This window comes from Notechis scutatus, chromosome 1 (assembly GCF_049901735.1).
Source record: "Notechis scutatus isolate UNSWTSFEM ecotype Mainland chromosome 1, rNotScu1.2, whole genome shotgun sequence".
Classification (NCBI taxonomy): Eukaryota; Metazoa; Chordata; class Lepidosauria; order Squamata; family Elapidae; genus Notechis; species Notechis scutatus.
In genome coordinates, this window is record NC_142009.1 from 150,527,772 (window position 1) to 150,541,103 (window position 13,332).

The 13,332-nt window shown below is 36.9% G+C and overlaps 1 protein-coding gene across 8 annotated transcripts in view; it reads right to left on the bottom strand.

Moving 5' to 3' along the window:
- TASP1 (taspase 1) overlaps nucleotides 1-11,424 on the bottom strand; it is a 58,938-nt gene extending 47,514 nt beyond the window's left edge. For 3 of the 8 annotated variants that reach the window (XM_026668499.2, XM_087948650.1, XM_087948668.1), the window contains exons 1-4: nucleotides 10,922-11,155; nucleotides 9,629-9,842; nucleotides 6,896-6,963; nucleotides 3,795-3,863 (exon numbers count right to left, since the gene is read on the bottom strand). In XM_026668499.2, coding sequence (XP_026524284.1) covers nucleotides 3,795-3,863; nucleotides 6,896-6,963; nucleotides 9,629-9,770 — 279 coding nt within the window. In that variant the 5' untranslated portion in view covers nucleotides 9,771-9,842; nucleotides 10,922-11,155. Of the gene's footprint in view, nucleotides 1-3,794; nucleotides 3,864-6,895; nucleotides 6,964-9,628; nucleotides 9,843-10,921; nucleotides 11,156-11,185 lie in introns of those variants that run through there. The other 5 variants (XM_087948623.1, XM_087948654.1, XM_087948657.1 and 2 more) reach the window with 3 other exon arrangements.
- Between the last annotated feature and the right edge of the window lie 1,908 nt (nucleotides 11,425-13,332).

A 13,332-nucleotide genomic window follows, 5' to 3' on the forward strand; every position in this document is an offset into this window, starting at 1 on the left:
TGCACATGCACACATACACACATCATTTTCTCCTTCCTAAATGAGACACACACCTACAATATACAGAAAGTGCCTGGGAAGAGAAACAAAAGGAAACTCTAACTGCTTACTGAAATTTCAAAATTAAAAAATGGCTTTTGCTAAATGAAATCTAACCCCAATTTCTTTATACAGTCAGCAAGAAACAGAATTATTCAAGCAATCCCCTTTGGATCTATATAGGTATGAAAAGAATTTTCAGATATGCACATAAAATAATGTACATACATAAATTTGCCAAAGTATACGGATTTGTTCTGAAATGCATGTCTGATACTAGACACTGCATGAAAGAAAATATCTCAAAATTTAGAATCCAATGTAAATTGGAATTGAGAGCATTGTGCAAAATAAATGTGATTATTTTTGGTTGAAGATGCAAATATTGCTAGAATCTTCATTGTTTTATATTCTGCTCCATTTACACGTCAGGGGGTTTCAATTTATTCTTCCACCCAGTGGTGGGATTTGAATAACTTAACAACTGATTCTCTGGTGTGGCCGATTGGTCATGTGACTGGGTGGGTGATGTCACTCATCATACCCAGCCCCGCCTCCCGGCTACTCACCTCAAAGGCAGAAGTAGGATTCAGCCGATTGGGGCTAATCCCATCACTGGCTGGCCTCGCCCCCACCCATTTTTCAGAGTTTTTGGTCTGAAAACCAGTCTGAAAATGGGCCAAAAACCAGCCTGAAAATGGCCCGAAAAATGACCGAAAAACAAGTGGGGCGGGGCCAGCCAGTGGTGAGATTTGCCAGTTCGCCGAACTGCATAGAATCGTAACAACCAGTTCACTTGAACCAGTGTGAACCAGCAGCAGCCCACCTATGCTTCCACCTTCAATGACAGTATCAAGGATTTTAATTCTATAATAGGCCAAATCTGGGAAGAAGAAAAGGGTGTTTTGTAAAGCACACTGGGCTTCACACATACAGATACATCTGAAATTGCTTTTTCCCTAGTGGTCTGAAACCCTTCAGAGAGACAACCCATGAGATATGAGCAACTACTACCAGAAGAAAACATCCTTCCTCCCTGATTCATAAGTAATTGTGCAGATAGAGTTGGACCCATCCTATTTAATTCTGTTATGCTCTTCTCCATTTTATGCTGAATTAAGATTAGGGTTTTCAAAGTTTCTTGTTAACAACTGTGAAACCAAAGGACAGAACACTGGAAAGCAGAAAGCCTCCCAAACTCTATGAAAAAGGCTGTTTCTTTGTTTAGTGTGTTCATTCAGATTTACAGTAAAAGATGAAGCATTCAAATCTGTCTCTCTTATTCTTACATTTAACTTTGTAAAAAACTAAAATTGAAATACAAGCTACAAGTCAAAGATCTGGCAGAAACTGATTCTGCAAGTAGAAATTACATTTTGCAATTTGTATTATCAGCAGGCAGAGGAAATGTCTAGATTGTTGTTAATATACACCCTCAATTAAAGGAAAATTTACTCCACTGTTCTAAATTCTTTTTTCTATCCAAAGCTTGACCTATGGTCAAATGTTATTAAAAGGAATTTAATACAAGCCATTAAGTATAAAACTGAATGTACCTTGTTAGAACCTAATCAGAATCTCTACTCTTTCCCTATACATTGTCTCTTATATCTGTACGTAAACACACACTCCTAGATATTTACATCAGGGATGCGATCAATAAAAGAAAATATCTTAAATCAACAAGCTGCAAATCCATAATTAATTGCATACTAGCAAGGCCCTTAATTACTGACAGGTGTTGATTGAGAAGGAAAAAACCCACATTTAAAACAACCATTTCCAAAATCTAGGTCAATTGTCCCCAGAAGTAAGCTACAGTATAAAATATATCCTGGGGTATTTATAATCACCATAAAATCCTTACCAGGATTATGAAGAGTCATTTTTGTCCAGGTTTCCTTAAGTATTTGAATATATTATCTTTTCCCATGTAATGAAAGGTAAAATATTTTAACTGTGCTTCCATCTGGTCAATTTATTATTTTAGCATCAACTGTTTTCACAGTAAGAGATAGAGCAGTCATTCAAATTAACTGGTACAGTAACTGCTGTCTCTGCCTTAATGGCACAGCAACTGACATACACATTTGTAAAAAAAAGGGTTTACTTACTTTCACTCTAAAAAATGACACACACACACACCTACCTTATATCAGAATATCATGAACAAATAAAATAGGAAGAACAAATTCTATCTTTTGTCCAGTATTTTATTTTCTGGAATATTATCTAACACCTGAATAGTGTGGGGACTAGGTTAGAACAGGGGTCCCCAACCACCGGTCCGCGGACCGATACCGGTCTGTGGAACAAGTCCTACCGGGCCGCTGGTTTGCTGGGCGCCATCTTTTTTTGATGAAAAAGTGCTTCTGGTGAGCTTTTCCGGGTAGAAAGCTCACCGGAAGCACTTTTTCATCAAAAAAAGATGGCGGCGCCCAGCTGATGCCGGTACCGGGCCGCGGCACCCAGCTGATGCCGGTACCGGGCCGCGGCATAAAAAAGGTTGGGGATCACTGGGTTAGAAGATACAAGGGCCAAGAAAACTTAATTCTTCTCTTCCTCTTCCTTTATCCATCCAATGAACACGGGTAATCTATTTTTTTTAATAGTCAGAAACATTCCTTTGAGTATGTTTGTAATTTGCTGTACAAAATCATGAACTTTTTAAAGCAGGGGTCGCCAACCTTTTGGACCTCAGGGATCACCAAACTCATAATTTTAAATCCCAGGGACCACTAACCAGTTATGAGGATGTGGCTTGATTTGTGGGTGTGGCTTGGTGGTCATGTGACTGGCTGGGCATGGCCTGTATGTAAATATTATAAATATTTATATAAATGTTGATTTTTTTTAATAAAAAAGAGCAATTTTTACCCAAAATCAGGCAAGGCAGGCAGATTGAGTTGCTTACAGATCACAGATTCATTCAGATATCTATCTGCCATCGGCTAGCTCAGTCTGTCACATAAAATTTACTTGTAAGCAAACTCATAAAATTAACTCACAACACACCGTGTATGTAAATATTGAATTTTTTTACTAAAAAAGAGCAATTTTTACCCATAATCAGGCAAAGCAGGCAGGCAGATTGAGTTGCTCACAGAATCATTCAGTGATCCATCTATCTGATATCGGCTAGCTCAGTCTGTCACATACAATTTGCTTGCCATGAGTCCGCACTGAATAATAGAACCTTCAGTCCTAAAGGAGGTTTGGCTGTGCTTAAAAGCAGAGCCAAAGATCTAAAGACTAACTAGAAAGCAAGAAATTCAACGATTTCCTGCTTCCTAGCTAATCTAAATCTCCCGGCACAGCAAAACAGCTGATAATCGGGAAAAGGAAACATAGCAATTTAGCAGGCAAGTTTGCTGGGTAAGGAGTGAGTGGGTGAGGAGGGTTCCCGCGGGCCATGTGGGCGGCACAGCCTTGTGTTTATGCGCAGCCTGGATTAATTGCTTTGGGGGGTGCTCTGGGGGTGAGATTTCTGTGCAGCTCACCAAAATTTTCTCACAAAATTTTCTCCATTGACCGCTGTTTTAAAGGACACTTTCTTCCTGATTAAATTCCACTGAAAAGTCAGAATATTTAGCCCTGAACAGACCCCCTGGAGAGAGGGGCTAATCGGGGCTCAATAATTTTATTACATATTAAAAATTTATATATTGTCAATTAATGCATTTAATAAAAGACAAGATGAATAGAAAAATACAGTTAAACTGCCACCAAAAGAACACTTGAATAAATGTAAGTACCTCTAGTTCAACTAACGCTGCAGTCACTGCATCCGTTACAAGAGCACCAGCCTGTAGCTTTTCAATTGCCTAGAAGACAGAATTTTAGGTATAAAGTACTGCCTCTTAAATATTTCACATACTATTTTTTTTCTACACAATAACACCCAGTGAGTCATTTGATCCCAGAAGAGAATTGTACCAAGTTTCAAAGAGTGGATACTGACTATTCTTGGGCGAAACAAAGGAACCACACTTTACTTGTGATGTCACGTAATCTAAGGCAGGGGTCTCCAACCTTGGCAACTTTTAAGACTTATGGACTTCAACTCCCAGAATTCTGGGAGTTGAAGTCTACAAGTCTTAAAGTTGTTAAGGTTGGAGACCCCTGATCTAAGGTATGTGACTACATTGTGAACATCTTTATTTAAAATAAGAAATTGTGTTGGGATATGAATATCAAACTGAATTTAATGAATTTAATTTAATTGAAGTTGATGGAATTGGCTAAGAGGCAAAAGTAACTATCCTGATTAAAGGAAAGTCTTTGTCTAACCCACATAGGGTATTTTTTTATGTGGCAACACTTTTGGACTTTTTGCTGAAAACTGTAAGAAATAGTAATTTTGGGATCTGATGATTTGCATGATGATTAGAATTGTTCATGATTACAATGATACTAGGTATTATTGAATGTTAGATCAAAAGGATAATGTATGTTAATTTGTAATTATATTGAAGAAAGTTAAGTTATATTTTTTCCTATTTTTTTCTTTCTTTATTCCCTTACACTTTCCATATTTTTCCTTAATTCCTTTTTTGTTTTTTATATTTTATATTATATTTTGTAGAAATTTAATAAATGTATATTTTTAAAAAGGATGTGAATAATAATCATATCCTGTATTTGCACCAAATAAATGCAAATATTTTCTACTACTCGAAATAGGAAGCAAAGCAGAAAATTACTTATTGATTACGAATGTTTTTTAAGTACATTCTGTTCACAAACTGATTGGTTTACCAAGCTCACTGCATTAACCTATGGTAGCACAATATTCAGCAGGAGTCTTTTTCAGTTTCACATTTGTTTGTACTATCTTCTGAGCAGGCAACTATGTTGTATTCCAAGTACAGAAGCTGAAAATTTTCAAGAGTGTTGATAGAATGGAGGGAGATATCCCTGGGAATATTTTACCTCAGTATCCCAACATCTTCATTAAATCTCCAGGGTATGGAAAATGCAACTGAAGATACTACTAAAATGTTGATAATGACTTGGAACTCATTTTCTATTCCATATCCAGTTGGATTTCTACAGTTTGATAAAGGGTAGCCTTCTAATTATAGGCAGTAAAAGCAGTACATTTTCAAATATTATTTATCATTTTGGGAATTTTTTCGTTTGATATGCTTGACTTGCAAAATAAGCAATACAAGATTACTTCTTAAGGAAAGCACTTTTACAGCTAAGTCAAAGTTATTTCTAAGTCAAGAATAAGAAACCAACCACCAGCCAGAATTTGTTGGACTAAATAGTTGGTGTTCTTTCCAGACCACAAGCTATGAGAGTTTCCGTCCATCACTATCTAGATTTTAGACTGTCATCCTACACAAATACTGTATATTGAGATGAAACCATCATAGCAGAGAATCTTACAAAATCTAAATATACTGATAAAACTGAAGTTCACAGTTTAAGGCAAGCAGGTTATAATTAATAATACATCACACTATATGACATATACTGGTATTACACAAAAACCATAACGAAAAACATTAACCAAAACCATTAATAATGCAAATCTCTTTATTGCATATTCCTATGCAACTATAAGTCTCATTATATTCAGCAGGACTTAAACTCAGGTAATGCATATAAGATTGTATATGTATTATACATATAAGTATTTCTTTCATAAGTGACAAGTGTCTCCTTTTTAAAAAAATATTTATTCAACATTTGTAAAACTAAAAACATATATATATACATTTTACAGCATTGTTTGAGCAATAGATACACTTGTACTTTCCTTCTGATAGCGTCTTATACATTGTCATAATAACTCCTTTCTCATTTTAAACTCTATATATGCATATAGTTAATTTACATTTATTTACATGTCACCTTATTTTCAAAATGTTACCGGGTCATCAGATATCATATTTTCTTTAAACAGTCATACCAGATATCCCATGTTTTGTAATATTGTCTTGATTATCTTTTAGCAGTTTAGTTAGTCTATCCATCTCAGCACATTCATGTATCTTACCGATTATGTTTTCCGAAGGAGTCGTAGCCAATTTCCAATTTTGAGCAAAACTTATTCTAGCTGCTGTTATAATATGCAGAATCAAGTATTGGTGCTTCTTTTTCATATTTGGTTCTAACATGTCTAATAAAAAAAGTTTCTGGTTTGAATTTTATTTTCTGTTTTGTTATTTCCTCTATCCAAATTCTATTTTTTTGCCAAAATTTTCATGCATGAGGGCAAGTCCACCACATGTGGAATTAAGTTCCCTGATTGTAATTGCATTTCCAACAATTGGGTGTCATGTTAAGGGACATTTTGGCTAACCTCGCTGGTGGTAAGTGCCAGAGAAGGAACATTTTATATAAATTCTCTTTATAAGAGACCGACATTCTTAATCTATAGTTTATCTGCCAAAGATGTTCCCACTGGTCTAAGTGCCAAGTGTCTTTTGAACTCTACAAGAAAGAATTAACAAGTTCAAACTTGCTATTGTGCTGATGACATGTTTCATGCTATACAGATACAATAATTTTTCTTATGTACAATTTGCTTAATTTGTGTGGATACTTGTGTTTTTAGGTGGCGGGGAATTTTGGCAGATGGGGAGGTGTTTGGGGATTGTCATGTGTTTGTGCATGTTGAGTCTGGTCTCTGAATGTTATGTGAATTTTGTTGTATGTATACTGTGTATATATATGTAAAATGGCAATAAATAATTCATTTCAATTAAGTAATTCAATTTCTGCATTTTATGAATATACATGGCCTAATTTTTTTTAAATAGTGCAATTAGGAATTGTTTAAGAATTACTGAAAAGTAGGAGTAAAGAGATAACATTTCTAAAAATTATCTTCTAGCAATCTTACCTTCCGACATGCTCTTTTGCACACATGTTTATATTCTTTGGCTTTGGATTCAGAATGATAACCTGCACCTGTTAGCAAGGAATATGTAAGAGAAGAGAGGTAAAAGTAAACAAGTACTGTAAGCAGAATAATTTTGTTTTAAAGCTTTTTCTAAAATAAAACCTTCCCATATCAAAAATATATCTACCTTGTAAGAGGTCTACAAACCACCATGTATCCCTCCCCTTCAAGGGCATTTTCAACAGGTTGGGTGGAGTTGTCTTTCCAAAGGATAATCTTGGAATATTGGATATGGGAATTTGATTGTGAATCATGCAACCCTATGATCATCAGTTCATCAAGGGAATGTCAACCAATACTTCACTGTACATTAGACATCAACATAGCAAGCACCATTGGTTCAAAAATCTAGCCCTGAAACGAGGAACTGCACATGTAAATGGGATTTGAAGTAGCACAAAACAAAGACAACAATGGTATCCCTTTCTGTATGCAGGCCCATATCTTTGTCATTATCACCTCAATTACAATCTCCCTTTTTTACAACTCTATAATTCAAGGTAGAGTTGGAGTGACTGGATGGAGCTGAGAGTTTACTAGCCAGTTGCCCTTCCTGATTCCATGTGGAGTTTGCAGCAGATGTTTTTTTTCTTTACACCATGATAAACATCTGCCACTACCTAGGATTGAACTCTCAACCTTCCAAGTGGGAGGCGAGTATCCCCTAAGTGGGAGGTAAGCATCACTAGATCACCATGCCATTCATTATCACATCAATCACATTAAAACATCAAAATATAAAGAGAAATATATGAACCATGTATCTATTAACTATAGGTGTATGAAGTTGTTTTTAACAAGATGATACATTATCCTTTTAAATTCTATTACCCTTTGAGAAAAGCTAAACGAATCAAGACATACTAGCAGGCCCAAGCAGAAAAATACTCTTCTGTAAAGCACTTTGCCTTCTAATTGGTGCAATTTATATCTACACCAGTCCTTGATTACATTGCAAAGTATTTGGTTAAATTCAGTCTCAATTCACAGACTTTTCAAATGCATATATATTTAAACTTCTTATTCACATATCCATCGCTGAGAGGAGTTTCAACTAAGTGGTATTATTGTCTCTCCATACCTAACAGTGGAACTACATCATTTGTATCTGATGGACTGTTTCACTGGACTATGGCTTTAGGAAGAATGCCAGAAATTTTACTGCTAATATCAGCCAGGTATGCTATTATGTTTAAAATAAAGGGGTAGTATCTTCCATAACAAACAGTTATTACAGAACTTTTTCTTAGTGGCTAAGTTCTCCACTTCCTGTACCACTGCTTTATAATATTCATCTATAATGAATATTTGTATTCATGCCCCCGTGCAAAACATTTAGTATACTTTATGACATAATACTTGCCCAGAATATTAAACAACTCCTGCTTATTCTCTAGCAAAAGTGTTAATTAAAAATTAGTAACAAAATTTTCCCAAATCAGATGGTAGGACTGGAATTTATTGGGAGATTTCCAGTAAGTATGAGCACAAAATATTAGGCCAGGAAGTGAAAAAATATCTCAGTAAAGAGAATGTAAACCACATCCAAACTATGGTATTCCAAAGAAAATTATACTGACATGCCCATGGAATCACTTGGAGTCAAGCTCATGTCAAAAACAAGATTTTCCTAAAAAAACACTGCCAGATCAAAAATGATAGCTGTAAAATATTTTTAAAAATTACTTATGAATTCCTTACTATAACAGGAACCATACAAGATATTATTGTATGACACAATCTCCACCACTGTATTGTATATTACTGCATTCTTTGGTAGAAAATATTGCCTTTTCCAAACCAGATCACATTAAATATTGAATTTTTTAAAAGACTATGACCTTAATTCTGTGCTATTAATTTTGACCTTAAAATAAGAAAGACAGTGAAAATTGTATCTTTTTTATAAGGTTAAACTGCAGTAATGCTTACTGTTGTTTGATAAGAACTTTATTGAGCAATGAATATATATAAAAATAAACCATAATATGCATGGTTAGATTTGGCATGATCCCCAGGATGAAAATTTGGTAACTATGACTTGCAGTTCAGCAAAGGTAGCAAGTTAGATAAACTATGGCAAGATTTAAAATGTTTTACCATTTATTAAAAAAAAAACTTCTCAGCAAACCATAAACTGATCAATTCTGAGCAATGTAAAAGCAATATCTCAATGCTGCTCAAGAAAAGGGAGAGGAAGAAAATATTAAACATTGGCTCTGTCAATAACACTCACTCTTCAGAGAGCAGCACCTCTGTTTTCTGTTGAAGGGATTATATCTTTCAATTTAAATGCCTGGTAAGTCTTTTTCTCTAAAAGCATGTTTTTCATGCATCATGCTATATATCTATCCATCAAAAAGGCAAATTTAAAAAGGAGGCAGGCTTCTGATTAGCTGTTTCCTGCCAAATGAGAGCAAGCAGAGATACTGTATTCCCTAATTTAAATTTTTTTAAAAAAGCTGACTGGATTATATAACTAAAAGGAAATGAGCAGATTACAGTTCAGCCACAACTGGCCTAAGAAACATGTCATGAAATATAAACATATATTCACCATTCTTTCCCCAATTTACATGTGCTTCACGTTTCCCACCTCTCCCAAAGTACCGTATATGATTCTAAAACATTAACAACACAGCCCATCTACTGTTGTGATATTCTGACATGTACCTGCATGTACAAGTACAAATCCCACTCGTCTCACTTTTTGAGCCGGTTTGGCTTCGTGTTCTTTTACCATCATCCTTACTGCAGTGGCATGAGCTGACACAGGAGGAACTTCTACTGAGCTTATTCCCTTTTCCATGATCATACTTCAAGGCTATCGTTTTCTGTGGAACAGAGCATGCTTCCATCCAAGGGAAAACATGGGAAAAGAATCTTCCTGAAAATAAAATCAAGCAAAACTATCTCATTTTATTTACTTCCAACTAAGGATTCCATTCAAGAAACACATTCTGTTTAGAGCAGCTGCCTTGGAACCAAACGCTACTCAGGTGTAAGGTTTTTTTACATCCATGGCTATCAGTAACAAGTCCATATATTCTCATACATACACACATACACACACACACACAATATAGGCATTTGTTAATTTGCTACTTATTAAGCTGCATAACCAATTTTTAACTTTAAAATGAACTAGTGATAATGTTAAATTTTTATAACCCTCCACAGATTTATTAGTTTTTCATACTGGCAGAGATTAGGAAAAGTCAGGTCCAGGCAGAATAATATGATTCCTTTAACAACTAAAATAAGGCTATCCCAAAAGTGTCTTTTCCCCCTAGTCTCTCTTAACTTCTATTCTTTCACAATATTTTAATAATAGTTGCTATACTGGTATTACTAGAATCCCAAGTATAAGCAATCATTTAGAAGCTGAGAACATTTTCATCTTCAGATAATTTTGTGCAACGATTACTAGCCTGCACTAGGGAAGCTCAAGCAGACTATTATTTCATATTTGCACTGAAATCAATCCTAACATTAGGATTTCAATCCTATGCCCTTGATAAGAAAGACACCTATATAGTGTCTGCTGAGACCGTGTTAAAAGTGTGTCTCAAAAAATGGTCTGCAGCCACAGAATATGGCCATGGAAAGTTTCATTCATGCTCAAGAGACCTTAAATACAACCTGTTTTTTCTCTACTCGTTCCCAACAAGCATCTTACTCAAGAACCGAACAGGGTGAGGCTCCCTTCTCATCAGAAAACACCAGAAAATGGTGGGTGTTTTGCATTCCTTCCTCCAGAAAGCTTTTTTTAGAGACACGGGAGAAGCAAAGGACTCGTCCCCCAATATTGTCATAGCAACCGGAAACATGGATGACCCGGAGCCGCAAAATCCCCAGTTTGGGTTTGGAAATCTAATAGCTGAACAAGAAGAATGCATGCAAGTTAAGAAGAAAAGCTCCTTATCTCCCGGCTTTAGACGAGGAAGCTTTGGCCATCAGCTCTACCTCCATTTCCGTGAGGCTTCTCTCACAGCCAGGTTGGACCCTTGACCCGCGCGACGAGACACACCCTTTAGCCTCCCCCAACCCTCATGCTTTGACTCCACATGGCTTGCAGGCTCAGGTATCCTGCAGGAGACTCCCGCCTGCTCCCCTCCCTCTCTCCAGCCGGGCAAAGAGCAGGAGTCGCACTCTAACCACATCACCAACGCGCCCCTTTGCCCGAATCTTGACGTCATCGCCCCACCCAAGGAGAGTGGGGGGAAATACCCTGCTGCGTTGCCGACGTGGGACGCTCCTTCGTTCAATCCGCTCCAGTCAGGTGTCGTTACAAAGCTCGTCTCGTCCTGGATGCGGGCGGGCGGGCGGGCGCGCACACCCACGCATTTATCATCAGCCTCTCACCGACTTTTGTATTGGTGGGGGGGGGGGAACCCGACCAAGTCTATTTTCCGATCACTTCCGCTTCCGAATCGAATGTTTCCATCATGTGCGAGAGCTAGAGTGGCGGAAGCCGCAACAATCTCAGCCCGATTTTTCCTTGATAGAAAAAAAAAAAGGCGGGAAATTTTAAAAGTTTCCCTTTTAATATATGAAAACAGACCCTATCTCTTTTCCAAAGGAAGAAGAAAAGGGAGGAGGAGAGTAATTTTTCAGCTCCAGAGTGTGTTTCCTTGTTCTCTGCAGGACTGTTGTTGGGAAAGGTTGGGTTTTATTTGTTTTTGTTTTTAAAGAAAGCAGTTTGTAGATAGATCAATACTTGCTTTTCGGGTCATAAGCCCATGTGGACTTTCTGCTGAACATGCTTTTGCGTTGCCTAAGCTTAGTGTCAGCATGGTCGATAGATTTGCTGATAACTGAAGTAATTTTTGATAGTAATTTTTTCCCCCCAGCCCTTTTGCCAAAGGGGCTTTGGAAGCAGTTCGGCTATAACTCATCTTGGCTCGGGCTTACAACCTAAACTATCTCTGGCAAGAGATAAAAGGAGAGAGGAAAGGGGGTTCACATAATACACAACTGAAAGGGATATTTAGTTTGAGGTTCCGCGTGCTCAAAACCCAGACATATTGATTCAGTGAACCATAGTTCCCTGAATCCAAATGTTAATTGTGTAGACTAGGGGTGTCAAACTAAAGTTGTCACAGCAGCATCACGTGACATATCGGGACTTTTCCCCCACTTCGCTAAACCAAGCGTGGGCATGGCCAGCATGTGACGCATCCGGCCTATGGGTCAGGAGTTTGACAACCCTGGTATAGACTATACCCATGGTGTCTGCTTAAGAAAGAGTGATTCAAATGCTTTGTACTGCACTATGAAAATATCTACAGACACTTCACATTCTGGACATAAACTGTTCCAGCTTCTACCCTCAGTCAAGACCATGCTGTAGGGCATTGCGTGCCAGTACAAGCAGACACAAGGACAGTTTTCCCTCCATGCCATCACTCTGCTAAATAACTAATTCCCACAACACTGCCAAAGTATCTAGTAAGGCTTTACTACTATTATCCTATTCCTATCTCCTTATCTTCTTACAACTATTACTTGTTGCTTGTATCTTACAATTTATATTGTTTTATTTAGTATCCTAGTATGGTTTATGTTGCTTATTTAGTATCCTATGATTATCATTAAGTGTTGTTTCTTATGATTTATGATGAATGTATTTTTATGATGACTATAATCATGATTTAGCACTTGTTGCTTCATGTAGACTGAGAGGTTATGCACCAGAGACAAATTCCTTGTGTGTCTAATCACGCTTGGCCAATAAAGAATTCTATTCCATTCCATTCCTATTCTAGAGGATTTCACGCACAAACACACACCCATTTCAAGAGATTACAGTCATTCTTAAATGAAAAAGTATTTTTATTGAAACTGCATAAAGAGTTTGCCACAAAAGGAAAAAAAAACTTAAACAGAACTTGTTATAATTCTATGCAAAATTACCTGAAAGGAATCCTCCAGAGAATAAGGTAGTGATGTATACTTACAAGCAGTTTCCTCCCTTGCAATGAGTTGCATTGAAAACCTAGTCACTGAAATACTAATCTTGTTTTCTTGGACAAACCTTTGCTGGGAATCCCAACTATTTCCTGCTAACAAGTGCAGCATTTCAGCCTGCAGCAATAGTATTATCCATTTTAATTCTTTGGTGTCCTATTTTCACTTTGTGGAGTCCCTGATACTCACCAAGCTTGGTTGTTTGTAGATGTTTTGTCACTAAACATCTTCAGTGCTAGAAGGAAGTGGGGTTTGCACTCTGTTTATATACAGTAGCTTGTTCTGTCAGGGTTGGTGAAATGTTGTTTTCTCCTTGGTAGTTCCTTGATTAGGATATTGTTTACTGCTTGATTGCCTGGTGTTAGTCCTGGGCCTAATTCCAATTTATCCAGGTATTGATTGCTGGC